General features: G+C 43.4%; 7 protein-coding genes across 7 annotated transcripts; 4 read left to right on the top strand and 3 right to left on the bottom strand.

Moving 5' to 3' along the window:
* Nucleotides 1-293: 293 nt before the first annotated feature.
* On the top strand, nucleotides 294-2,655 carry I206_105495 (uncharacterized protein; the record flags this gene model as incomplete). The annotated part of the gene is made up of 2 exons (XM_019155348.1): nucleotides 294-743; nucleotides 808-2,655. The coding sequence occupies 2 exons, from the start codon at nucleotides 294-296 to the stop codon at nucleotides 2,653-2,655; spliced, it is 2,298 nt and encodes a 765-aa protein (XP_019011502.1).
* Nucleotides 2,656-3,215: 560 nt separating this feature from the next.
* Nucleotides 3,216-5,271, bottom strand: I206_105494 (uncharacterized protein; the record flags this gene model as incomplete). Its single annotated transcript, XM_019155349.2, has 9 exons — nucleotides 3,216-3,723; nucleotides 3,792-3,854; nucleotides 3,915-3,993; nucleotides 4,053-4,175; nucleotides 4,242-4,347; nucleotides 4,411-4,513; nucleotides 4,569-5,005; nucleotides 5,072-5,149; nucleotides 5,236-5,271. The coding sequence occupies 9 exons, from the start codon at nucleotides 5,269-5,271 to the stop codon at nucleotides 3,216-3,218; spliced, it is 1,533 nt and encodes a 510-aa protein (XP_019011503.2).
* Nucleotides 5,272-8,084: 2,813 nt separating this feature from the next.
* Nucleotides 8,085-11,158, top strand: I206_105493 (uncharacterized protein; the record flags this gene model as incomplete). Its single annotated transcript, XM_019155350.1, has 5 exons — nucleotides 8,085-8,112; nucleotides 8,163-8,437; nucleotides 8,497-8,632; nucleotides 8,687-8,891; nucleotides 8,941-11,158. 5 exons carry the CDS (start codon nucleotides 8,085-8,087, stop codon nucleotides 11,156-11,158), a joined length of 2,862 nt encoding a protein of 953 aa, XP_019011504.1.
* A 1,174-nt stretch (nucleotides 11,159-12,332) lies between these two features.
* On the top strand, nucleotides 12,333-16,364 carry I206_105492 (uncharacterized protein; the record flags this gene model as incomplete). Its single annotated transcript, XM_070203139.1, has 22 exons — nucleotides 12,333-12,583; nucleotides 12,651-12,821; nucleotides 12,879-12,931; nucleotides 12,985-13,125; nucleotides 13,186-13,264; nucleotides 13,326-13,518; nucleotides 13,576-13,900; nucleotides 13,969-14,038; nucleotides 14,089-14,180; nucleotides 14,238-14,313; nucleotides 14,376-14,529; nucleotides 14,596-14,676; nucleotides 14,733-14,740; nucleotides 14,806-14,920; nucleotides 14,981-15,099; nucleotides 15,158-15,224; nucleotides 15,277-15,402; nucleotides 15,483-15,524; nucleotides 15,583-15,647; nucleotides 15,703-15,898; nucleotides 15,961-16,254; nucleotides 16,311-16,364. 22 exons carry the CDS (start codon nucleotides 12,333-12,335, stop codon nucleotides 16,362-16,364), a joined length of 2,772 nt encoding a protein of 923 aa, XP_070059240.1.
* Nucleotides 16,365-16,656: 292 nt separating this feature from the next.
* Nucleotides 16,657-18,056, bottom strand: I206_105491 (uncharacterized protein; the record flags this gene model as incomplete). The annotated part of the gene is made up of 6 exons (XM_019155352.2): nucleotides 16,657-16,860; nucleotides 16,951-17,168; nucleotides 17,241-17,575; nucleotides 17,638-17,748; nucleotides 17,818-17,893; nucleotides 17,960-18,056. 6 exons carry the CDS (start codon nucleotides 18,054-18,056, stop codon nucleotides 16,657-16,659), a joined length of 1,041 nt encoding a protein of 346 aa, XP_019011506.2.
* Nucleotides 18,057-18,771: 715 nt separating this feature from the next.
* I206_105490 (uncharacterized protein) lies at nucleotides 18,772-20,113 on the top strand (the record flags this gene model as incomplete). The annotated part of the gene is made up of 4 exons (XM_019155353.1): nucleotides 18,772-18,921; nucleotides 18,983-19,017; nucleotides 19,079-19,637; nucleotides 19,712-20,113. The coding sequence occupies 4 exons, from the start codon at nucleotides 18,772-18,774 to the stop codon at nucleotides 20,111-20,113; spliced, it is 1,146 nt and encodes a 381-aa protein (XP_019011507.1).
* Nucleotides 20,114-20,238: 125 nt separating this feature from the next.
* I206_105489 (uncharacterized protein) lies at nucleotides 20,239-25,083 on the bottom strand (the record flags this gene model as incomplete). The annotated part of the gene is made up of 8 exons (XM_019155354.1): nucleotides 20,239-20,270; nucleotides 20,327-20,526; nucleotides 20,582-20,896; nucleotides 20,953-21,861; nucleotides 21,921-23,620; nucleotides 23,670-24,105; nucleotides 24,152-24,840; nucleotides 24,892-25,083. The coding sequence occupies 8 exons, from the start codon at nucleotides 25,081-25,083 to the stop codon at nucleotides 20,239-20,241; spliced, it is 4,473 nt and encodes a 1,490-aa protein (XP_019011508.1).
* Between the last annotated feature and the right edge of the window lie 185 nt (nucleotides 25,084-25,268).

Here is a 25,268-nt window from a genome sequence, read left to right as displayed (position 1 = left end):
CTGTTACAGTACTTCGAAGTCTCATGGGTCGATGTGGTAACGAACGAATATCAAGACTATTTGGTCAAAGTTTGGACCTGATCAATGATTTCAGCTTTGGCTCTATTTCTACTATTGAACGCTAGATCTGAGCGCTTCGATTTTCGTCATAGTGCCTTCAGTCAGCTTAGCGAACAAGTATTTCTACTCGTACTCACTGATAAGACTTTTCGCAATTCCCTCTTCACTCTGGTAGTCATCACAATCCACATTCCCATCCCTGCCGATCTTTGCTGACATCCTATAACATTCCGATGGCGAATTTTATGAATAAGTTTAGATGTGGCCGGACCACTCCTCAAACAACCAATCATCCATTTGCTGAAGGTGCTGATCCCCCTCCATCCATCGCAGCCAATCAGTCGAATTTTCTTCCTTCTCACACTTCCTCTTCCGCATATCATCAATCAGCATGCTCCCCCAAAAAGCCCACTTCCAGCCCTGCGAGCAAGACATCTACTTCCAGTCCATTCTCGACGCCTGTCATGGGCAAGAGTGCTATATCCTCCACACCCCCTTTGACAACCGGCGAATATAGAGTCTCCCCTACGAAAACCTCGAAGACCCCAACTGCGAAACCTGCGAGCGCATTGCCGCCGGTTCTGCCAGCACCTTCTTATGCTCTACCACCTACACCTATAGCGTCACCGGACAGGAGAAGTTCAATGCTCTTCGTTGGGACTGAACGCACTCAACATGCAAAAGTAGGTCCTCATTTCCACCGCTGACCTGCCCTTCTACACGAATTGACATGATAAGTCTGTATAGAAACCCTCGTTGGGCTTGAGATCGCAAGGTCATGCTGCACCACCCTCATCATTCGTCTCGCCTATCCTACATAAACACGCTCGGATAGGGAGTGAACTCCCTCACAAACCGCAATCACCTTCCCATTCGCGATCGGCTTCATCCCCTTGTTCGACATCTCCCTCAAAGAAACCCCCGATACACCGCTCTAACCGATGCGTCTTTGATAGCTATAATGTATCTGAATCAATGGGATCAAATATAGGACAATCTGTAGCTCGTCCCACTGAAGCTGAGCCTTTCGATTATCATGAACCGAGACATCGTCCAGCAGCTCTTAGGTTACGAACGAGCAATTTGAATCTTGAATTAGCGGAAAAGTCGAAAATGCGAATCAAAGAGTCTCCTAGTATCGACCTAGACTATGGCGGAATACTTGTAAAGTCATCAGCACTCTCGCCTCTAATCTTTGAAAATTTACCCCAATCCAGCTTTCCCCCCTCTTCAAAAGAGAAGTCATCAACATCTATACCAGATTCCGCAAGTCCCGAAATACTAATTACTCCAGCATCGATATTTACCTCTTTATCTACTGCTGCATTTACTAAACCGTCCAATCACTTCAAGCCGTTCGAGAATTTACCTATTCCTTGGTCAACCATTGCTACTTCGGATCTATATAAGGAATTGGGTGAGGAAAAATACAATACATTTATCGATACTAATTTGAGCGAAATCAAGAGAATAGATATTAAATTATTACATCCAGACATAATATCAATTTCTTTTTCAGAAGAAGAAAGACTCCAAATAGAATTAAACCGTTTAAAAGAAAAACATTCTTTATTGGTTAATCAAAGAGAATCATTAATCAAAAGAATTGAAATTGGTTTATTAACAATTGATCAAATTCAATTACATAAATTGATACAACATTTAAAACAAATCGATAAAAGGGTTGATAGAATTTCAAGACAGATTTATATTTGTAATGATCAGATTAAGCAAATTCAAATTCAATCTAAAGAACATATAATAGGAGTTTTGAAAATTGCTCTTGCAATCAAGAGAAAGGCGGTTGACAATGAGACGCTACAACATTCAAGGAAGAATGATCACCATGAGCTCAGTATTGACGAGCGATCGCTCAATTCAAGATCATCCGATATGATATCAAACTGTCCTACTACATTGCGAGCCGATGTACCTCATACGATAGCAATTCGATTCCTCGAACCTGAATTATCAAGTTCAAGTCCAACCTCAATCACTAAATCTAAAGATGAAATTAAGGAATCCAGTTGTCAATGTTCAAGACCTTTATCAACAGCTACTGTAATCAATGTCAATTCATTTCCATTCCCCATTCCGCCGAATCGGAAAAAGAATTCTGACGAGGAAGGAAAACCAGAGAATAAATCTACACTTTTCAAATCAACTACCAGGAGCGTCCGCAAAACTCACATTTCAGCAAAGCAAGACCTACGTCTCCCAAACTCAGACGATCAATGTGGATTAGAAGTTGAAATAGGTCAAGACCTACATGATCAAGATGATTTCGGATCTACCGATCATCACAACACAGATATATCATTTATTGAAACTTGTACAGATATATTGATATATCCTCCCGGACACGTTAGATCCATATCAGCTCCATTATTAGGATTAGAAGTACCTTTAAGTGCTTATACTCTTTCAACTGATCATAATTTCCACAACGCATGTGACAATGACAGGTTTCATGAAAGGTCAATTTCTGAGAATGATTATCATCCTTCTTCATCAACTTCATCTTGTGGGTCTACAATACGTGTTACAGCTCCATTAAGAATAAATACCAAAAGACGAATGAAGATAAGTGAATAGTCTTACTATCTAACTTAGCGAAAAATCGGAAGAAATGAGATGAGCCAAATTGGGAAGAGAATGTGCAAAAGAGACTGTAAGTATCAGGCTTAGTGACATATTTTTACAGAAAGAAATACCTTGAGAGATGATCTGATTATCCGTTCACTCTTAGTCCGGATATACAGTATGTTGAGCCTTGCTACAGCGCCAATTTGGACTAGATACCAACACGGAAGTTGTTCCACTCCCATTGTATAAGCAGGTCAGAAAGGTGCCCAAGCTTCACGTATATTTAGTCTATATATCGGCATGACAGCGCGTCATATATTGTTCAGCCTTCGCACTGCACATGTACAATATGCATATGATGTTGCCAAGGAAACTCTTCACACAAGCTTACAATGAATACCCTCGGTCGAGTGAAACGTATACGAGACTGTGTACAACCTGCTCCGGCCGGTGCCGCGCTCTTAAGATTACTGCACTCCCTACCTATTAGTCGAGATCGAGGTAGTCCGATCTAAAAGAAACTTCGTGATGAGCTGGTTGTCATCAAGACTCCTTGAGACGCGGAAAGCTCACCCTTCAGTGTCCTCATGTTGCTGTCTCTGCCTTTCCCTTTCCCTGTGTCTCGCTCGGTAGTCTTCCGGTATAGCAGTCGACAAGGATGGCTGACCTGATGCAGGCAGAGTAGGTGAAGGTGGATCTTCGTTGTTATGCTGTCTCGATGACGATCCAGATTGCTGCCCAGACTGATCAGTTGGAGGCATACCATCAGGTACAGATCTTGGCCTGGATACGTCTCCCGACGATGCAGCTTGAACAGCAGTAGTGGAGGGAGCAGGTCGAGTCGCTTCCCCAGCTGCACCAAATGGCAGGTGATTAGATTCTTCTCCTGTCGGAGAAGTCGGATTGCTTGTGGTTCCACCAGCTTGACCGAACAATCGATTTAAAATTGATGTCATTGTAGATTGACTACCTTCTTGAGCGCTATTTGCTGTTCCTTCAGCAGATGTTGTATTGGATTGCGGTGGTGCAGCCGACCGACGTGCACGATCTTCTTCCTCCGGCACTAGAGAAAATCGACTGTAATGGAGATCGCACGATAAGCCATGTGAGCTGAAGTGACCCATAACATAAGTTATGAAGCTTACCAGACGGGACACGATCCGTTCTGCTTCAACCATGGTATTAGACAATCGGGATGGAATATATGCCTAAAATGCACTCAGTTTATTCACCTGATCATACCGATCATGCAGTGAAATATAACTTACGCGCAGGGTATCCTGACAACTTCGTCTCCTATCGCAAAGTCGTCCTTGCATACTGGACAGTCCTTATATGTGCTCTGAGCTACATCGAAAGTCCAACTTTCAGTGAGAGATTTTGGCTCATATCACGAGTGGACCTACCCAATTTCTTCTCCTCATCAAACTTGAATCTCGGTAATCCATTGATAACGATATCCGAAGCTGGTAAGGGGCCTTGAGGACCGGCAGCTTGCATCAGCCTTTCCAAGATGTCGTTGAATCCCTCTATGCGATCATTTCACTGCCAATGAGCTACACGCAGACGCAGAATATATACCAAAAACAGCTCACGTTCTGATGTCGCATAGTCTCCCAAATTCCCTCTACCTGGACCACCGAAAAACATCCCTGGACCCATCTGTCCTTCTTCGCCCATCACTGCCATCAACGCACGCAGCTATCAGTAGCATCAGCTATCTGTAGGGTGGTAACCGAGATTCTGTAGTCAAGCTCGGCTCACCAGCTCTCCGCCGTCCATAGGATCACCTGGACCAAGTGGATGAGGCCGTCCATGCTGACCGCTACCAGCTCGTGGTGGAGGACCGAAGCCTTGAGGGAACAAACTAGAAAATAATGAGATTCAGCTAAGTCCGATAGGATTAGAAACGATTCAAGTACCTTTCAAAACCCATTCCGCCAGTTGTTCTGCCTTGACCAATTGGACCAAATGGTCCCATACCACCCATTCCACCCATTCCTGCACCATTGAAACTACCAAACATCACTTGACCCCTTCCTCCACCTGGAAAATTGAATGAAAATGTCCTTCCGCTTCCGGTTCCGCTTCCTCCAGTATTCCTAGTCGGACTTGTTTCTCTACCTTGATCCTGTCTTGACGAATTAGATCCTTCCCCTTGCGAATGATCGGCAGCTGCGCCTAATATATTTCCTATAAAACTTGAAAAGAATGATTGTCCACCTTGTCCTGGATCGGCATATTGTCGAGAGGGTGATTGAGGAGTATTGCGGGAGGGTGAGAGTTGACTTTGATTCGGACGAGTTGGCGGCGGCGGAGGAAGCTCATGAAAAGGGTCAGGATTCACTTCAGAATCGAGCTGCAATAGGTTAAAAGATAATCAGCTTAATCATATGCCCACGCGGTTCATGCAGATTGTACTGACTATTTCGATGAATTCTCCATTGCATGATGCACAGTGTGACACACCATCCACCATGACCGGCCGCATTTGAGCACCACACTGTGATTCGAGAGAAGATGATCAGCATATAAGTGAGCGACACAAAGACAGTAGGACATATCCTCAGAGATGGGAAGGACATTCACTTCGTGACAGAGCCAGAAAGGTGCTGGCGGCGGCATACTGAAATTGAAATAGCCCGAAGGAAGGTTGATCAGATACTGATGTTTACGCAGAATAAGTTAGAAATCGTTCCACAGGCGGTTAAAGAGATGTTGCTGTTGTGGCCAAGTCTAATCCTATTTCGAAATGTCGGAGGCAGAGAGTAGGATACAATAGGAGGCGTTGACTACGATCTAATATTCCACCCGGGGATCGTATTCGTTGTCAAGAGAGAATTGATGTCGATCATGATGTTGAATCAATTGCAATTGATTGTTATTCCACCGACGGCAACATGAACGCCGAGATGACGCATTATATCGTATTATTACATAAGCCAGACCAGAAGCCACGTGATACTTGTCACTTTCTGGTCGAGCAATCGTGGGATACCTCTCATTTCATGACAATTACAGAGCTTCGACCTTTCTATCGATAGATCCATGTCAGCGGTAGAGTGCTTGACGTAGTGGTCAGAATCAGATGTACGATCATACGTATGTAGTTGACGGATACCTATACTGTGAGTATCCTCGTTTAGGAGACGTGATACTATAGTCGGTCGAGCGAAAATGAATTATGTCTCACTCATTTTGAACCGAATGATGGAAGACGCGTCCAAAAGTCGTAGCGCGTCTAGTAGTACATGCAGTCTGCACTAAGGAAATATAGGTAAAAGGGTATGTCTGCTCTTTAGCTTCTGTAGTGCATGGACATTGGTAACGACCTCGTCCTATCAATGCATACTGCTCAAGCATCCAATTCACAATGCATATTGGCACATCTTGACTTCTTCGTTGTCATTGATCCACCCTTCCATATAAGATTCGGACACTTCAGCAAGGTGGGGAGGGAGTGGAAGGAATACTACGCCTCATGACGCTGAAATTCCAGAACACATCCTTTGACTGTCTGTACCTATTTAAGCTTGAAGATTCCTTCTCCGCCTTCACGTCATCTGGAAAGAAGGAGATGTCCTTAGGTTCTCAAGTGCCGTAAAGAACAGGTAACTGATAAGGTCGAATATGCGTCATGAGGCTTTTGATTTGTTCTTTGAAAGCTACGTTACCTCTGTCTTCTGTGCGGTATCTTCGACTTGCTCAAACATGTGAAGGATTTTGTAGGATTTTAGAAAAATTAGGTATCGGGTAAATGAAGCTTTAAGTGAATTTCCCCTTGAACCTGAAGTTATAATTAATGGACCCTCCACTCCCCAGTCGGACCTTATCTAAGAAGAGGCGTCTTAAGTGGATTAAGGGGTAAAATCTTAATCTACCTGTTACCACACCTTAAAAATCCAGATTATAAGAATTACGAAGTACGCGCTGATAGCCGATAATTCAATAAAAAATTAAAAAATCGTACTGTTGTTCCTTTCACATTTTGATATCGATATTCTCAAGGGTAATTCAGCTGTGGGTATCTGAATGAAATAACGAAATTTAAGGATCTGGTATTTTAGATTCAGAGTTCTATCTATAAAATTACATGATATCATGATGACCCTTTTTTTTCCACTACATCAAGATTTCGGAAGTTCTGTTCACCAGATGCTCGGGTAGGATTTTAAGATGTTTTACTGCTCAGCTTCGAGATCAGGATTCTTACTGATAAGGTACGGTAAAGTAGATTGATTGATCGAGGGTACTCTAATGAGAAGTCTTTCGGAACTTAAAAAAACCGGCTGGTGGTATTCTGTGACCTTTTAGCGCCATTGATTCGTCTTGCCTTCTTCCTAAGATTTAGCTTGAGAACGGAAGAAAGGTTAGAAGCATGACCTGGAAAGGGTGATAGCATCTGTCTTTTATCGTTCTCAATCTGACTTGCACATATCAAAATTATACTCGCGAATTATTCAATCTCGTCAACATCCTCGAAGGATTGATAGTTATAACCAGCTAGAAGCGGTCGTAGGATATACTGGACGAAGCTGAGCTTCGACAAGGATTAGCAAGAAAAAGGGGTATTGCTTAGTATATCGGTGAGTCCGTGCGACTGCAGTCTCATCGCTGAGAGGAAGTCATGTCGAGTGTCCGTGCTTCCTGATCGCGATTAAATTGTCTCGGTTTCGTTGGTTGTCTCGGTTGATTCACTTAACTACCCTCCTTCTTACAGTCCCTCAGATCTGCATTTTGATTTGATCGGAATCAGCTTAACACCCTTGTTTATCTATATTCTGTGTGGATCACAATCTGTTTCAATATGTCGATCATTCATTCATTCCATCATATGGATTGTTTGATGTAAACACATTTAGCAGTTCTCTTGTATACTTGTCTGTGTCTCACATTCTACACTTATCATTCAAACTCAATCCACCTTTACCCTTCCCACCATCACAACATCATCACCTAGTCCCTCCCATCATACACCTTGAATCTCTATCATACCTCGACTCTATCAATGGCGTCAACTCTGGTTATTCTGATAGCTTTTCCTGTCTTCCGACTGACCTAGCTTCAACTTGCCTCTTGAATCCTCCCCTCATTCAAATCTGAGTCGTTTCAGAATCACGTCTCACTCTTCCACATCCTTTGGTAATTTTCATTTATATCGACTTTTCTACCAAATCTGGCTTGGTGTAATTCTGAAAGACATATACCCATCATCTATTTTCAAGGGTCCCGACGCATCTTCTTGATTCTCTTATTCCTTTATCCTTTTTGATCCCTCATTATCATTACTATAGTCATTCTGATTTGATCGCTATACATCTCCTGTCCCCGGTGGACTGAATTCGCGCTTCGTTTTGACATTTTCTACCCATTCTAATACGATATCTTTCGACTCAGACCCGATTTTCGTCCAAACTCATAGCAGTAATTCAATCAAGATGGCTCCTCCTGAAGCTATATGGAACAGTGAGTCGCATCTGCTGTTGCTTTGGACCTCTCGCTGACCTCCACATCAGATCCCCAGGCATTAGCCGATTATTATTTGGACTACGCTATCCCTCTTCGACCTCAGCCTGGTGTGTTGGTCGCATCAATTATCGTGTCTATTTTAGGATCTTACGCTACCCTACTGGTGCTCGGACGAAGAACATCTTCGAGAGGTTGGAGAAATCATGGTTTACTATTATTAGCCGCAGTGGTATTTGCTGCTTGTGCAATTTGGGGCATGCACTTCGTTAGTATGATCAGTATCAGATTGAGGGCTAGTCCGGATGTGACTTGGTATATTCAAGTGAGTGTCAATGGTTCGTACGTAAATGAGTCATCTTGAAGCTGACGTGAGTTATATAGTTCGACAAGGGTATGACTGCGTTATCGCTCTTTGTTCCTATCTTAGCGACCTTCATTTCTTTCTGGCTTATCGGGTCGGAAATCGATTTCCACCTTTGGCGAGTTCTTTTTGCCGGTACCTTCCAAGGTCTTACCAGTGAGTCAGGCTATGCAAAATGAATTGAGCGGCATTGCTGATTCGCTTCTATAGTTGGTCTCATGCACTATTCTGCCTCGTTTCGACTTCCAACTCTCCAGGTCTCATACACCGCTGTAACTGTCGTATTCTCCCTCATCCTTGCTGCTGTTGCTGCCATCGTAGCTCTGTTCCTCTTCTTCAGGCTTAGAGCGCAATGGGAAGAATCATGGTGGAAGAGAGCTATTTGTGCCTTGGTTCTGGCTACTGCAGTATGCGGGTATGTTGAAAAATTGTGTTGCATTGAGCTCAGCTAACAAGCACTGTAGAATGCACTACTTAGGTCTCGGTGGCACTTCGTATCGATACAAGGAAGGTATCGATCCCATGATCCTCGCCAACGCAGGTGGTCAAAGTACGCGTCTTACAATTGCTATTTCGGTCATGTGTGGTGTCATCGTGCTTTTGTGCTTCGTTATCGCTTTATTGGACGCTATTACCAGAAAAGAAATCAGAAACAAGGCTAGAAACATCGTCATAGCCAGTGCTGCTTTCGATAAAACTGGTAAACTCTTGGTGAAGAACGATGGTACTATTCCTATGCAAGTTATTCAGACTGATGCCGATCTTCAACGAGTATTGGGTGAGCTTGACCCTCGACAATCCACCTTTCAATGGTTGTACCAATTATCGTTCAACTGGCCTTTGGTTACTCCCTTCGTCCCTCGAATTCTTAAATCCGTTGTAGATCGACAAAAGGGTAAATCCCAACAACCAGCTACTCTAGACAGAAGCTTGAACTCTGCATGGGAAACTCTAATGTTCAGAAGTCGATTCGTTGAAGCTTCCGTTCTTCTTGCTCAACAATTAGACCTTTCCGTGGAATCCCTGGGTGCGATGTTCGACCGAGTCTTGACCACTGGTACTCGTCTTCCCGATGAGCGATCTGACAAATCCGCCGAAGAAGGTAAAGCTGGTATAAAAAGTGATGATGAATCTTCCATCCACGGTATCACACTTAGAATGCACAACTCCGAAGGAGTTATGTTGTTCTTAGTTAGAGAGATCGGAGACGGTAGCCCTTCAGCTTGGGACAACCCTAACGCAGACAAGAATCAGCTCAGAACAAACGATACTGTAGATTCATATACCTCTAGAGGTTACCGAATGGCTGAAACTCGATTCTTCTCCAAAGCTATGGCTGATCATTTCGGAGTCTCTAAACCTGAAATGGACGTCTTCTTGTCAGCGTGTAAGACTTACGCCAAAAGAGGAACTCGACCTGTAGTTCAAAGTGGTGGTGCTTATCTGGGTCTTTTCGGTGTACGACCGACAGGAACTCACATGCAAGGCCTTGACGTTTTGGTGTACAACTTCGCTCGACACCAAATTCCAGCTTACCGATTACCTGATGTCAGCTTCCCATTGAATGCGACCATGAAGGCGTGGGTTAGAGAATTAGCAAACGCGAATATGGGAGAAGTACTGAGGAGGTGTAATGAAGCGGTGACTAGAGCGGAAAATTCGGATGATGGTTCAGCGTCCCTCCATTCTCAGATCGATGAATCACTTTACGAATTCCAAGCTGCTATTGCTGTTGCCATTGAAGCTTTGACAACTGCCTTGAGATGCTGGCCTACCTTGCTCGACATCGCTCGATTATCACCAGAAATTCTCGAAATTCCCGCCTCCGATCACGATGATAAAGCTCCCGCACAGATGGTGGTCCTCGAAGTCGTCCTTCCTGCTCCCGACGCAAGGTTGACTCCTGTTCAATCCAGAGCTTCAGGTGTACAAGCTCCCACCTTGGCTTCTGGTCGACACGAAAGTGATAAACCACCTGCACCTTTCGTCTACACGCCTTTCAGCTTATTTACGAAATCTCAAGCGATGCTACTCCGAGCCAAGGCATTCCAGGAATTCTCCAAAAACACAGTTGTCGATCTCAACAAAGTATATCCCCTTATGCCAACCGACGTAGCTGCCGAATTGGATGCTTACGATTCGGGCGAGAAGGGTGCCGATGGAACAGGTAATCCGTTCGCAATCGGTCGATGGAACACTAAGAGCAAAACCGCTTCCAAGGGATTGATAGTCGACACAAGTTCTGCCAATCTTGGTCATCAAAGATTACAATCGGATGCAACCTCAATGAAATCACCTGGAGTCATTTCATCAGATGGTTCAGAAGCGACTTATGAGAAAGGCTTTGGTACAATCTCACCTCAAATACATTCTTTAGTAAATGCGACTCATGGACACGCACGAAGAGGATCAAGACCCAATACTGGTGCTTCTGAGCATTCTATCGTACCTTCGGACCCTGTAGATGCAGTTAAGAAAGGCTTAACCAGCTTAGTCAACAAAGCTACTGGACACAATGATGAAGAAAGTTCGGTCAATCAAACAGAAGAGATTGAAGTAGGACCACCTGTGTATACTAGTGTAAGAAATAAGACCGACGGATGGTTCATGAGAAGTATGAGGGATTTGGAACGATCAGATAGAACTGGTGCTTTAGAGCACGTAGGATGGCAGGACAATTAGGTGAATCATTTAGAATCGGATTCAGAAGGCGGTCAGAGTATGATAGGAATAGTTTACGTTTTTCGTTTGAATCGATCTTCGTTTTTGCTTTATAGGATACAGGTTCTTTAGCATGTTTTATACATTAATCTCACTTTTTGGTTTTTTCGCAATATGATTATGCATGTATCTATTTATCTAACCTCTTTTAGTCGTTCATAATTGGTGTTATCAGCATTTACTAATGGTTGTCGATATCAAGCATTACATCAAATGTAGGAATGGTAGACTGGCTGCCGGTTGCAAAAAGTAATTGTAAGGTTGCCGTGACATCAGAAGGCCGTAGTGCAGTGCCAGCGACATCGTGTATCGACATTCGCAAGCGAAGAGGTACGATACTAGGCTCGAAAGATAATGTAAGAAATACGGGAAAGTTTCCCGGTAATGCTTCTTACAGCATTAAGAACAGATACTACACATGATCTTAGCCAAAAGAGGCCAGAGAGGATAAATGTGGAGTAAACCGCTTGTATGCGTGTCACAGGTTTGGCGACCTGGAGTTATAGATTAAGAGACTGTTTGTGGCACTTTTCTCTAATGATTTTATTGCTTCGACCTCCACATTTGATGTCCATGTGTATGCTTGAAAGGGAAACGATGAACGCACTGTTCTCATTCAAATATCGAAATGCTGTCTTTACGAAATCCTTTACAAGCTTAATCGACTGTAACAATGGATTATTGGTACCAGCGACAATGCACTCACTCGACAGTAGGAGAAAATCAGTTGTCACCCAAATGACAGCTATTACCCTTCGTCCGATTTTAAAATCGACCAAATTTGATTTATTTATTTGTATTGTTCTACACCTGCCTACGATGTGACATCACTCGTTCCTTTGAGTTGATTGAACACTTGGTCCTTTCCTTATTGGGATCGGCCATTCAATTATTAGTATATGATTTTTGACACGCTTTTTCGTGTACTCCGCATAGCGACGTGTGTATCTTGACAACTGGTGTTTCACATTTCCAACTTCGACTTGTAGTGATCATTAGATTACTAGCATTGAGTTAACCTCATACACCTTGCATGAGGTATCTATAGGATTGGCAACGAGAATTAAAGCCTTTTCATAGGATTGACCTATATTTAATCTGCTTATCTATTCAGACAATATTCAGACGTATCATGATGAATCCCAACGACCCATTCAACGACTCAAATCAACGAAATCGACTTGCGCCTTCACCTCGTCCTTCTCACTATCCGCCTCCCAACCAATCTCAAGTCTATCCTCCACACCAGTATCGTACACCTCATTACGATGATGGTGGAGATATGGGTTACGGAGGAAGAATGGGAGGAGGTGTAGAGATCAATGGTCAGCATATGCCTTGGGTAGCTGGAGAAGAAGATGACGAGCTGAAACCTTTGACTTCTGAGTAAGTTACTTTGACTTTGCGTAGAGGACCTTGAAATGTTGTAGTACAATCTGATAGTATGCTTTAGTACCAATGCATCCACCACCTCTTTTATACCACATTCACCTTACATGCGACCGCTAAGTCATATGCCATCAAGTAATTCTGTTGGAGCCGACTTTATGCGTCGTCAAACTTTACCTAGAAGAGGTGTTACAGTCAAGAAGATCAAACTTACCAAAGGTAACTTCATAGCTGAGTGAGTGATCATCACTTGATGCGATTGGTAGAAAAATACTAAGTTGAAAGATAAAAGCTATGCTGTACCAGGACCAGTATCAAGTTCGGTTGAAGATAAATGGATCATAGGTAAGACTAGCTAGGGTGGTACAGAAGCATCTGCTAAGAAACTTCGAAAAAAGGTGATAAAACTAACGAATTCTCACATATGAGATATACTGCGGCGACTTGTGATCCTGATGATTTTACACCTGAAAATGGATGGAGATTGAAGACTGCTTCGTACAACCGGGAAACCGAATTATTAATCGCTATCACAAGTTGTGAGTTATATCCGATTTGCCCTAGCCGGAAGCTGATAGCTGGATTGTCCATCCGATCAGATAATGAGGACAAGATACTTTACGCTCGAACGCTTCATAATGTCATGTTAAATATCAGAGATATCTGTAATACTAAAGCGTAAGTCCATTGGTCATCGCTTGTCACCGAGTACGACCAAGAGCTGATCTTAGAACTGCAGATCGAAGTTTTGGAGAAGGACAGCTGAGGAAGGCAAACCAGGATGGCAGAGGATTGTCGTAGCGTTAGTAGCTGACGGTCTAGGACCTATGGATAAACAGGTGTTGGACGTACTTCAAACGATTGGTGTATTTCAGGATGGTATTTTGAAGAAAGAGGTAGATGGGAAGCCTACTGTCGCTCATATCTTCGAGGTAAGTCTGACTCAGCTTGGCGTTACCAAATCAAACTTACTCAATGCAAAAATACAGTACACCACCCAATTATCGATCGATGCGACTCCTCAGCTTGTTCAACCTCATCCAGGTGACGCAAACAACCTTGTACCAGTACAAATGATCTTTGTGCTCAAAGCGGATAATTCTAAGAAAATCAACTCACATAGATGGCTCTTCAACGCTCTTGGTCGACAACTGAACCCCGAGATCTGTGTTTTGTTAGATGCAGGGACTAAACCCGGTCACAAGGCAATCTATCATCTGTGGGAGGCATTCTATAACAATCAGAACCTTGGTGGAGCTTGTGGAGAAATACACGCGATGATAAAAGGTGGAAAGAAATTATTTAATCCTCTTGGTGAGTGCATAATCAGAGTCACTCGAAGTTTAGGTTCACTGTGCGACGCTGACAATCTTCACATGTAGTTGCTGCTCAAAACTTCGAGTATAAGATGTCTAATATCCTGGATAAACCTTTGGAGAGTAGTTTCGGCTAGTAAGTTTACCTCTAAGAACCGCTATCTGCCGAGCTGATGTCGATCAAAGTGTGAGTGTGCTGCCCGGAGCATTCTCGGCATACCGATTTCGGGCTATACAAGGGAGACCTTTGGAGCAGTACTTCCACGGTGATCATACCAGTAAGCGAGTTCCCCTCAAAAAAGATGACGCCCTCTAAAAACCATGTCCAAACGCAGTGGCTGCCCGTCTTGGTAAAAAGGGTATATACGGGATGAACATCTTCACCAAGAATATGTTTTTAGCCGAAGATCGGTACGTGAACCTGGAAAACCTTGCAGTTTTGTTCAAGAAATGCTAATTATGCACGAGAGCAGGATATTATGCTTCGAGCTGGTCGCTAAAGCCAAAGATAAATGGGTTTTACAATATGTCAAACCGAGTAAAGCAGAAACGGATGTACCTGAACAAGCTGCCGAATTGATCAGCCAAAGGAGAAGATGGTTGAATGGTTCATTTGCAGCATCTGTTGTAAGTATATCTCTTCACCAAATACGTCAAAGTGGCTTCATCGCTGATGTGCCTTCCTTACTCAAGTACGCATTAATTCACTTCTTCCGACTGTATAGGTCTGGTCACGGGCCCATCAGGATGCTTTTCTTCCATGTTCAAGGACTAGTGAGGCATCTCAAACTTAATCATCCTGATTGTGACGCTAATATCTCGATCTGTAGTACAATTTGTTCGTACTATATGACATGGTCCTCGAAAATTATTTACTGATGCTTATCCTTCGTAATCGAACAGCTTCAACCTGATTTTCTCATGGTTTGCTTTGGCGAATCTGTGGTTGACATTTTCGATCATCATCAACCTCGTACCTGCAGGATCGAACATCAATCTATTTGTCACTGCTGAAGTGGTAAGTTGAGTCAATTATCAAGTGAAAGGTGGCGCTACAGCTGATCATGACGAGTTGTAGACATACTGGGTCAATCTTGTCTTGATGTGGATATACATGGCGTTTTTGATGCTTCAGTTCGTGCTTGCTTTGGGTAACAGACCGAAAGGAGAAAAGGGGCTTTATCTTCTCACATTATGGTAAGCTGGTTCAGCAAATACTGAAATGCGTCAACCCGTTATCTGACTGGAACGTCAGGGTATATGCGGTTCTTGCTGCGTATCTTATCGTTTGTTCAGTCATCTTATCGGTGGTAGCTTTCAAGGTAAGTTACGGGACCCTTTTGAATCCATGGCACTACTGATCATCCTACTCAGGGTGCTCTGAGTGATCCGGGCAATATCGGCCAAAAGCTTGGTAATCTGTTCAATGCAACGAACGGTGTCCTGGTAGCTGCTGTCATGTCGACTATCGGTATTTACCTGATCGCGTCTTTCCTATATGTGAGTGGTGATACCCTTGATGTTTCCCTTTAAATGAGATGAGCTCTGGACTAACGAACCACTGGATTTCCTGCAAATAGCGGGATCCTTGGCATATGTTCAGTTCTTTCCCCCAATATATGGTGAGCTCGCCACGAGCCACAGACAGTCATGCCGGAATGAGCCTGACGATGAAATTAGCTCCTTGCGCCGTCTTTCACCAATGTTTTGAATGTTTATGCTTTTTGTAACCTGCATGATGTCTCGTGAGTGCTGCTGCTCTAGGCAAGTTGGAAAACACCCGCTAAATTATTCATACAGCTGGGGAACCAAAGGTTCTGACCAAGCTGAAGCTTTGCCAGCAGTATCATCGAGCAAAGGTAAAGATGGCGAGGTCGCGGTTGTTGAAGAACCACAGCGAAATCAAGATGAGTTGGATGAATCGTTCAGATCTGTCGTTCGGAGAGCAGTAGCACCGTACAAAATCGACGAAAAGGAAGAAAAACCCAGTATGGACGTGAGTGATAAGTGTTTTGTTTTGGGCGATATAACAAGCTGACTTGATTCGTCATTGACAAGGACGAGAACCGTACATTCCGGACTCGTTTAGTAGGATTCTGGTTACTTTCCAATGCCGGTTTAGCAATTTCGATCCAAACTTTGAATGGCTTAGATACGACTAAACAATTAGTTGAAAAATGTGTTCCGGACAATTACGATCCTTATAATGGGAATGTAACTGTACCTATGAACGGTACATGTATTCAAGACGCTCTTAAATTCAATACCGTTGAGTTGCAGAACAAACAACAATTTTATTTTCAAGCGCTTTTATGGGCGACTTTTGGCTTGAGTATGGTACGATTCCTCGGAGTGAGTAACCTAAAATCTATCTCAAAGTCGATATTTCGCTCATATCATCTTCACAGTGCTTGTATTACTTCTTCGCAAGACAACTTGGTAGATGCTGCAGAAGGAATTAGATGAAGTATGGAATAAATCCGCGACTCATAATTGTTTATATCTGACTCACTTTTACCCATAAATCAATGTCTACAGCGATATCTAGAAAAGCGCCCCAGATCTTGACCAACGATACACACATCTCACAACATTACTCCATTGAGATAGTGATCGATATTGTATACACATGCATGCCCTTGGTATACCACAAGAATGGGAAACGGCACGTAAATACTAGTCCTACAGTTGATCGTGTATGATATTTTCCCTTGACCTTTGTTTGGTTTGGCAGTCCAAAGAAATTGATGACAACTAATGCTCATCTCCAACAAGCCAACTGAGCATAGCAGGTAAACCCATACCCAAAACTAATAGTAAAGTACGTTCGTATTTCCCTAATTGAGGTTCTTGAGTCCTCTGTCCGTTAGGATCTCCTGATTCTACATGAGAATGATGATCGTGTGTATGCGAAGAAAGTGGTTGAATGACAGTAGCGACGTATAAAAATGATCCTCCCTGTGATACATATAACTATATTAGCTTACCACTTATAATGGTACTTATTGATGGACGAGAGTCTGTCTTGTCTGGGTTGAGAATACTTACGGAGAAAAGCAACGCAATTCCAGTCCACCATCCTATAGAATCTACATCACCTCTCTGACCTTGTCCTACATTAGCAGAACCGAATCCTCTGACTATCAAATAAGTTAAGATTGCTCCTATTGGTGCAGCAAAAGAGAAGATGATCAATCGTTTTCTAATAGCTGCGTGAGCTAGATTGAGGGATAAAAGAGTTGTTGTAAGTCCTAAAGCAGTGGGACCTATAACATTGATTGATAATTAACTTCTACGGTCTGTCTATATGATTCGATCATTACGAGATTTTGACTCACCTTTATGTACGAGAACTGCTAAGAAAACGATGAAGCTTAAACTACCTTTTTCTGATAAACTACTTGCACCTAAAGCTATTCCATCCGCAGCACCATGTATTACCATACCTAAAGTCGCGCTTAAACCGTGTACACCACCGCTAACCCCGTGGTCGTGCTCATCATGATCGTGCACATGCATCTTTCTTGGCTTGGCTTGTAAAGGTGTAGAAGAGTTCATATGGGCTGGAGAAGGACGATGAGTCGAGTCTATTGATGAAGCAGGAGAAGGGGATCGAGATGAAATAGGCGAAGGAGGTTGAGAAGGCGAAGGATGAGGGGTGAGAGTTTCAATCCTGAAAAAAAAAAATTTCAGCTGGACTGCGCATGAGAATGTATGACGATAATCAAGACTTACAGAAGCATTAAAGCGAAACCGAGTAACAAGCTTAAACCTGTAGCGTGGATAGCGCTTTCATCATGTCCGCCTGCATTATCTGGTAAAGCGCCAAACAAAGTTGATACTCCCCTGACCGTGGTATGAAGGTGATCAGTCAAGGTACTTAAGTTAAAAAGCAAGACTGGATTTAAGGCTCACTCAGGTATGATGATGGTCAAAGCAGCACCAACTAATAAACCCATTCCTAACGTAGATATCATTTTCAGATGTCTTCCTATTATCGACTCCTTTGTCAGCACATTCCAGCTCTCCCTATCCGAATATGCAAATCAAATTTTACCTGTAGTAGCTGATTTAATCCACAGTGGTACACTTCCAACCACGAAACTAGCTATGAACATACAGGCACTCTGGCCTAAAAGAAGAAGAAGACCCATTTCTGATTCAACCAGAATCGGTACGCTTCAAGATGTGTCTGTCTCTGAACCAAGCCGATTTTTCGCAATCTGCTTGTGATGCCTATTGGTATGTCTATGTTTTTGTTTACGAATATATGCAGATGTCGCAAGGAGTCTTAAAATTTGCTGATTGTCGTCGGCTATGATTCTAGCAGTTGTCTTAAGGTGAAGGAAAGAGGACTTGACCGGTTTTCTTATTTATTGACTAACGACTGATGGACAGACTAGACTGGATCGAGCTATAGACCTATTGGGACAAGATGATGTGAACACTAAAGGAGGTCAGGCATGGACAACAAGATGAACAAAGGATGAAATGTTCTACAAGTTGATGAGGACAAGTTATGTATACGTCGATGTTATCCTGACGTTGTTGGTGATTATCAGATCTTTAGATTTCACGTAATACCAAATAATTTGCTATTCTCGGAATGCATGATGCGTTTCTCCCCTTAAGCCGGCGGAGGGGGAGGGATCGACTGACTCAGGGGTAATCAACCCACGTGTTCGCGCGCGGGGCATCTTCCGCGATACCTTAATATTCAGCTATTCAGCTAGTTAAAGGATGCTGAGTCATAGTCAATTGTAAATCATACCATATTACTGGTCGTTGGGAACCAGTGATATAAATCTTCAGCTCACAAAGCTATCATACGAACAGGATCATACCAATTCAAGGTAAAAATCGGCCATCATGACCTCCTCAAGTTCGCAGCCCTTCTCGACCGAGAGCTACTTTCAGACTCAAAAGCCACCAGCGGGTTTGAAGGAAAAGAGCGAGAAGATGCATAATTTTGTGGAGAAGTGGAAGGCTGTCAAGAGCAAGAAGGTAGTACTCGTGACTGTGAGTAGTACTTTCATATGATCAATTGTCGTTGCGGCGTAATGACTGATAATGAGTTCAGAGTGGTGGAACGACTGTACCACTTGAATCAAATACGTGAGCTTCGAATCTAAAGAATACTGTTACGATGAGCTTAACCTCTTCCGTATTCTCCCAGAGTACGATTCCTTGATAATTTCTCAGCAGGTACTAGAGGAGCAACATCAGCCGAATATTTTCTGTCACAAGGATACGCCGTTATATTTTTACATAGATTACATTCTTTAAGACCATTTTCAAGACATTATTCACATTCTCTTAATCCATTTTTAGATTTACTTTCAGTCGTTCAACCTACAACTTCATCTTCATCTTCATCTTCGACAGAACCTTCAATAATTGTATCAAAAGAATATACTAAATCACTTTTACCAATACTTCAAGCATATCATGATTCTCAAAATTCAGAAACTTTATTAAGTATAGAATTTCAAACTGTAAATGATTATTTATGGTTATTAAAATCTGTAACTGCTTCTATGGCAAGTTTAAGTAGAAGAGGAATGTTTTATCTTGCAGCAGCTGTATCTGATTTTTTCTTACCTGAAGAAAAAGTTGCAGAACATAAAATTCAATCAAATAAAGGAACTTTAAGTTTAGAAATGGATCAAGTTCCTAAAGTTTTAAAACCTTTAGTACAAGAGTGGACACCAGAAGGATATATAGTTAGCTTCAAAGTGAGTAAACAATCTTATTATTTTGCATTTCTAAAAGTAAGTGCTGATATACTGACTTTGATGTAAAATATTAGCTTGAAACGGATGAAGCACTTCTGATACCGAAATCTAGAGCAGCATTATCTCGATATGGTCATCAACTCGTGATCGGAAACGACCTACACAGACGTAAATACGAAGTCGTCTTTGTAGAACGCCGCAATCTCTTACAGAAAGGAAAAGGAGATGAAAGGCTAAAGGGAGCTGAAACCCCGCCTATAATTGAGTCTGATGAGGAGAATAAATCCGAATTAAATCCTACAGCTCTGATAGATAAGGAAGAATACAAAGAAACTTGGTTGAGATTGGATGACTTGAAAAATGGTACAGCCGAGACGGTGAATGGCAAAGGTAGAGATGGAGAAGTTGAGATTGAAGAATTGATAATCAAGGAATTGGTAGATAGGCATCAACGTTGGATTGACGCAAAAATGTAGAAATGTTATTATCAGGTATCATATTGTAGCTTCAGACAAGCAGCCTATGTTATATAAATAGATAGTAAAAGTCATCATATGCATTAGACATCTATCACTACATTCGTTTACTATGACTCATCAGACTAATCATCCTCATAATTGCCCAATATCTCGGCTGTATCAGACATCATTTAGCTGAGACGAAAACTCCAAGTGACCAGGTCAACTCACCATCGTCATCAATTGGCACGCTCCTATACGGTGTCCTGCTTGCAGATAGATTGTCAAGGAAGGGTACCTTCCTACAGATCCACGCCCAACCCTCCTGAGTAACGGCGATGAGGAATATAGGCACTGAGGCGATGATGGACAATACTCCAGCAGCAGGAGAATCGTCACCAAATGCACGGTGTTCTCCCAATCGGATAGATCTATTTTCGTCCAGTCAGCACTTATGCTTCTCAGCAAAGTATTATGATCACTTACCCAGGTCGACTGCCTTTGGTCCAATAATACCACCCTGCTAGTCCGGCGAAAGCGAATGGTATCATAGCTATCGATCCCCAGAACAATCCGCCTAATCCACCTCGCAGTATCAATCCGGGACATTCATGCCTTCTACCCCTATCAGGTCTTTCACCGCCTTCACAAGAAGAATAAGGTATCTTTCGGTATTCTGTTCTCTCGTACCAATAGTCGGTAGTGCCATCACATTGTTCATATTCGGTATCGATCCCAAGTGGCAAAGCACCATCGACCAGTACACAATTGTTATTGGCATCTCGTCGATAGTTGAATTCGCTGAAGTGAAACAAACTCAGTACAAAACTTTCAGGAAATCATGCGAAGGTACCCACCATTCAAAGTCAGCTGGTGTACAGGTGCAATTCCTAACAACAGTCTTGGGCTGGTCGATTCTCTGGCCTACGTAGCAATTTCGGTCTCTAATCCTTCGGTGATACATCGTTTGTCTACCAAATAAGCAGTTCTCTTCTCGACCTTCACTGGGAGACCACAGTTGGAAATCATCGTGATTAGGATCTTCTATACTCAATTGACATTTGATATTGGTTATAGCTGAAAAGTCAAGATGAACCAGGATAGATCTATCGCTTTTTCCAGGCTCGTTACCGATCAGTAAGAATCGTCGACTCGTGTCATCTGGCACGGTTTGGATAGACTTCATTCGTAAGGTTTGACCAAAGGAGTATTCGTTCCAAGTGAGACCCTCATCGGTAGTGTAAAGTATATGGTCGGTAGCTTCTTCATCATTGACCAAGACCAAAATAGAACCAGAATCACCAAACTCCCAGATATGAGCATCTTTATGTACTTCTTCCCATGTGAATCCACCGTCTCTTGTCAAGAACACATCAGAGTCAGTGTATACCGCAAGCTCTTCACCAACATTTCCCACGGCTAACATGAGCCCAACCGCGGAAGGACTACTGTAAGTCGCTTTAGGGTCTCGCCTCTCGGTATAGCCATGTATTTGCAATGAACAAGAGGTGGTAGAACAGTCATATTCTTGTCCAAGAGAATCCTTAGGAGGAGGATTCATCGGTTTCCATGTGGCACCGTCGTTATGAGTGATGTAGGTTTTGAGCTTCTTTCTGCCTGACAGGTCCGCTTCTCTAGGGTTGGAGACGATATTGATAACGGCGATTCCATCTAAGCCTAACATCTTTTCGAAATCGACGTATCCAGCTGTGTTCCTGTTGACATATTCCACAGCGAGATTGTAATAGGTTCCATTGGAGTTCGACCTTCCCAAAAAATCAGTCAGCATTGTTGCACGCAAAGAAGTCAAACAGAGGGGGCTCACTTGAATATACTTCCCCATTCTTTGCCCACATCGGAATTCATTGTTACATGTAGGAAGACTGAATCCGTATTACTCTCAAGTATGGTATATGCGTGATTTTCAATCTTCATAGACGGAGGGAATTGACCTTCAGAGAAATGATAACCATCAAGCGAGACTTGTAACGCGAGCGTTCCAGCTAATTCATTGAGCTGAGCAACCAAGAGATATTCCGAAAAACTGGCGAATCCTACAACTGCATCGAATAGCTTGATTTTCTTAGAATAATAGTTGGGACCTGCTATCAATTCAAGGGGATTGTAGTCTCCTCCCACTTGCGAGCCCTTCTTGTTCTTGTATGATTCGCAGATAATTTCCCTTTCATCAATCTTTAGTCTAGCATCTCTCGCCCAAGCACAGTTTCGAACGTATTCTTCAATCTTTTTCCATCTTCGTCCGTGATCGGTGGAATAGTAAGACACAGCTCGGCAACTGGTAGAGAGGGTGTCGGTACAATCGACAGCACCGGTATAGATCAACCAGTCGGATTTGGTAGGATGGAAGTCTAGGATATTAATGCCCAAATTATTGGGCAATTCCGGTGCGGTGATAACATTCCAAGACCGTCCAAAATCGGTCGTGTGGTAGATTTTTTTGGAATCGGTGAGAAGGTATGCTCTTTCTCCTGCGAACGTGTGCATGGTGACTCCAAGGAAAGTTTCCTGCTCGTAGAGTTGCTTCCAAGAAAAGCCTTCATTACTAGATTGCCATACAGTTCCGTCACCAAGCTGTAGAAGGATTGATTGAGAACCTGGGAAATACTGATGTTGAGTGATGACTGAGTCGAAAGCATGCGTGACGTGCGATACTGCGCCTTCTTGAGGTCTTGCTGAGGAGCAATCTTTCATGATGGGGCTATCCTTAGCTTTGTCAGACCGGTTCTCGCAAGTATTACCGGGAATTTTTCGGTAGCCTGAAGAGCCTAGGTATTTGTCTTCGGGCTTGTTGCACGTCCCAGCTGGTACAGGCTCAGGACCAACCGGTACGCATTCTCCATCTTGACGGACATAATTGAAGTCGCATTCGTAATCGTCATCGGTACAAGCACAATTTTCTTCATGTCCAACGGGATCTTCAAATTTGTTACCAACATAACATTGAGCGTCAAGCTTGCGTCGTTGGTACCATTGTTTGTGACCCATCAGACATTCTCGGCCCTCCTCGCTCCGTGCATACCATCTCTCGAAGTCAGACGATGTGCATTGTCGAGTTTGAACGGGAGCAAAATCAAGGAATATCATGGCGTGACGACCTCCTTTGCCGGAATCCCGTCGGGGCAGAGTACCGATGAGAAGGAATTTTTGGGAAGTTGAGTCGGGAATAGTTGTAAGGACGAGTCCCCGCACAGTCACACCGAGATCTAATTGGGACCAAGTGGCTCCCCCGTCATATGAGTATTTGACGGTGTCTGTCGGCTCTTCATCGTCCACAATGACCAGAACACTACCTTGATCACCAAATTCATATTTGTGGGCACCTTCTTGTACCATCTTCCAAGTAAGACCGGCGTCTGTCGAAAGGAAAGTATCGCATTCTTCGTAAGGCAAAAGACTGCTACCGACTGAACCGACTGCCATAACATATCCAGGAGCAGTAGACGAAAAGACCCGACCGATATTATGGGGAGTAGTGACGGAGTGAAGATGAAGAGAGCATGACTCCTGCGTCATATCAGCTCTGCACGGGATTCGTGTATTTCCATCAACTCACAATCTCATCTACGTTACAACTCCAATCATCCCCATCCATATTAGTTTGCGGTGCTTTGAGAAGTCTCCAACTGGAACCATCGTCGTAGGTGATTTTACTTTTGATCTTTTTTGCTTCCCCCCAGCCGACGACCTCTTCCCTGTTCGACACCACGTTCGCGATCCCGACACCCTCTAAACCGACCAATTGCTCGAAGTCAACAATGCCGTAATCATTCCTGTTCGTATCGGGTAACGCCTCCACAAAATAGGTACCCTCGCTAGATGAGACGAACAGAGTTCCGATGTTGGCAGAAGGCGAGGTGAGGATATCGACAGCGATGGAATGGGTAGTCGATTCTACTACAGTATAGGCATTTTCCTTGAGATCGGGTAAAGCCGAATGTGGGAATTGAGTCTGGCGCCAACTCTCACCATCGGTGGATACATACAGATGCCTGGTATCGTGTCAGCCAATGGGGGAGAACATGCAGCTAGACTTACATGGGATCTCCACCGCTTGCTCTTCGAGCGTCACCTTCGGTCACTCTCAGTGCAGCTACCATGAATTTTGATACCACTCCTAGTCCAACTACTCCTCGAGCTTTCTTTCCGATACCTAAGTCCACAAATTTCTTGTTCTCGAACCAGTCCTGGGACGAGTAGAGCCTGCTCTCCTTGACGCTATGCATCCCACCAGATTTATTACTTTCGTCAAAAGCGACACAGAATATGAGGGATTCGGGAGCACTGACGAAAGCGTCTGAGGATCGAGCGAAAAGACATTGTGATGTTTGGGAAAGAAGGAGTTCTGGTGTTGATCGGAAAGCATCTTGAGTATAGTAGGTTTCGTCCCAGCATGATCTACCACCTCCCCATTTCCCTTTCCCTGTATCTTCACATGCTCTAGCTTGGAAAAGGATCCATCCGTCTTTCTCCGCATGAAAGGAGAGCATTGAAGCGCCCAGACTTGCTTCTCGGGGAGTTTCAAACGACTGCCAACTATCACCTTGATTATACGTGACCCAGTGAGTAGTATCACGACCTATAATAAAGGCCATTTTGTTGTTATGTGGATGATCGATTAGTCGTACTGCTTCTCCCTCCTGAGGACCGCTTATTGATGACCATGTCTTGCCTTCATCTGGCGACCGCATTACAGATAATTTGACAGGGTCATGAAACAGGACCACCTGTAGGCTAGTCAGCATTTTTTGCATCTGCGGAGCTGGCGGATAACTCACTGGAGTATCATCAAAGTAGAATAATCGATTGGGTAAATTCTCCACTCGAGTCACCGTTACTTCCGGATCTCCAGCCAACACGATCAAAGGCGTGCAAATAAGACATATCAGAATGAGGATAGTGGTGACAGCTGAAGGATTATGACTCGAGGGTCGAGCCCTGTTGAGTTGTCGAGTTATTGTGGTAATCATTATATCCTGTAGCTCATGGGTGCTGCTCTACTACTTCTTGTTACCAAAGTAAATCGGCAAGATCGATATCTCGTTAAACTCGACTCAGATAGTTGAGTTGTTGATATCGGCGTGCAGCGAGATCTTGCTAGGATTGTTGGCTATCTCGAGTACCAATCTGGGCTTATTGGGTTTGATCGCCACCT

The sequence above is a fragment of the Kwoniella pini genome, chromosome 7, assembly GCF_000512605.2.
Source record: "Kwoniella pini CBS 10737 chromosome 7, complete sequence".
Classification (NCBI taxonomy): domain Eukaryota; kingdom Fungi; phylum Basidiomycota; class Tremellomycetes; order Tremellales; family Cryptococcaceae; genus Kwoniella; species Kwoniella pini.
Note: the sequence above shows the minus strand (reverse complement) of the source record. Positions and strands in the feature narration are given on the sequence as shown.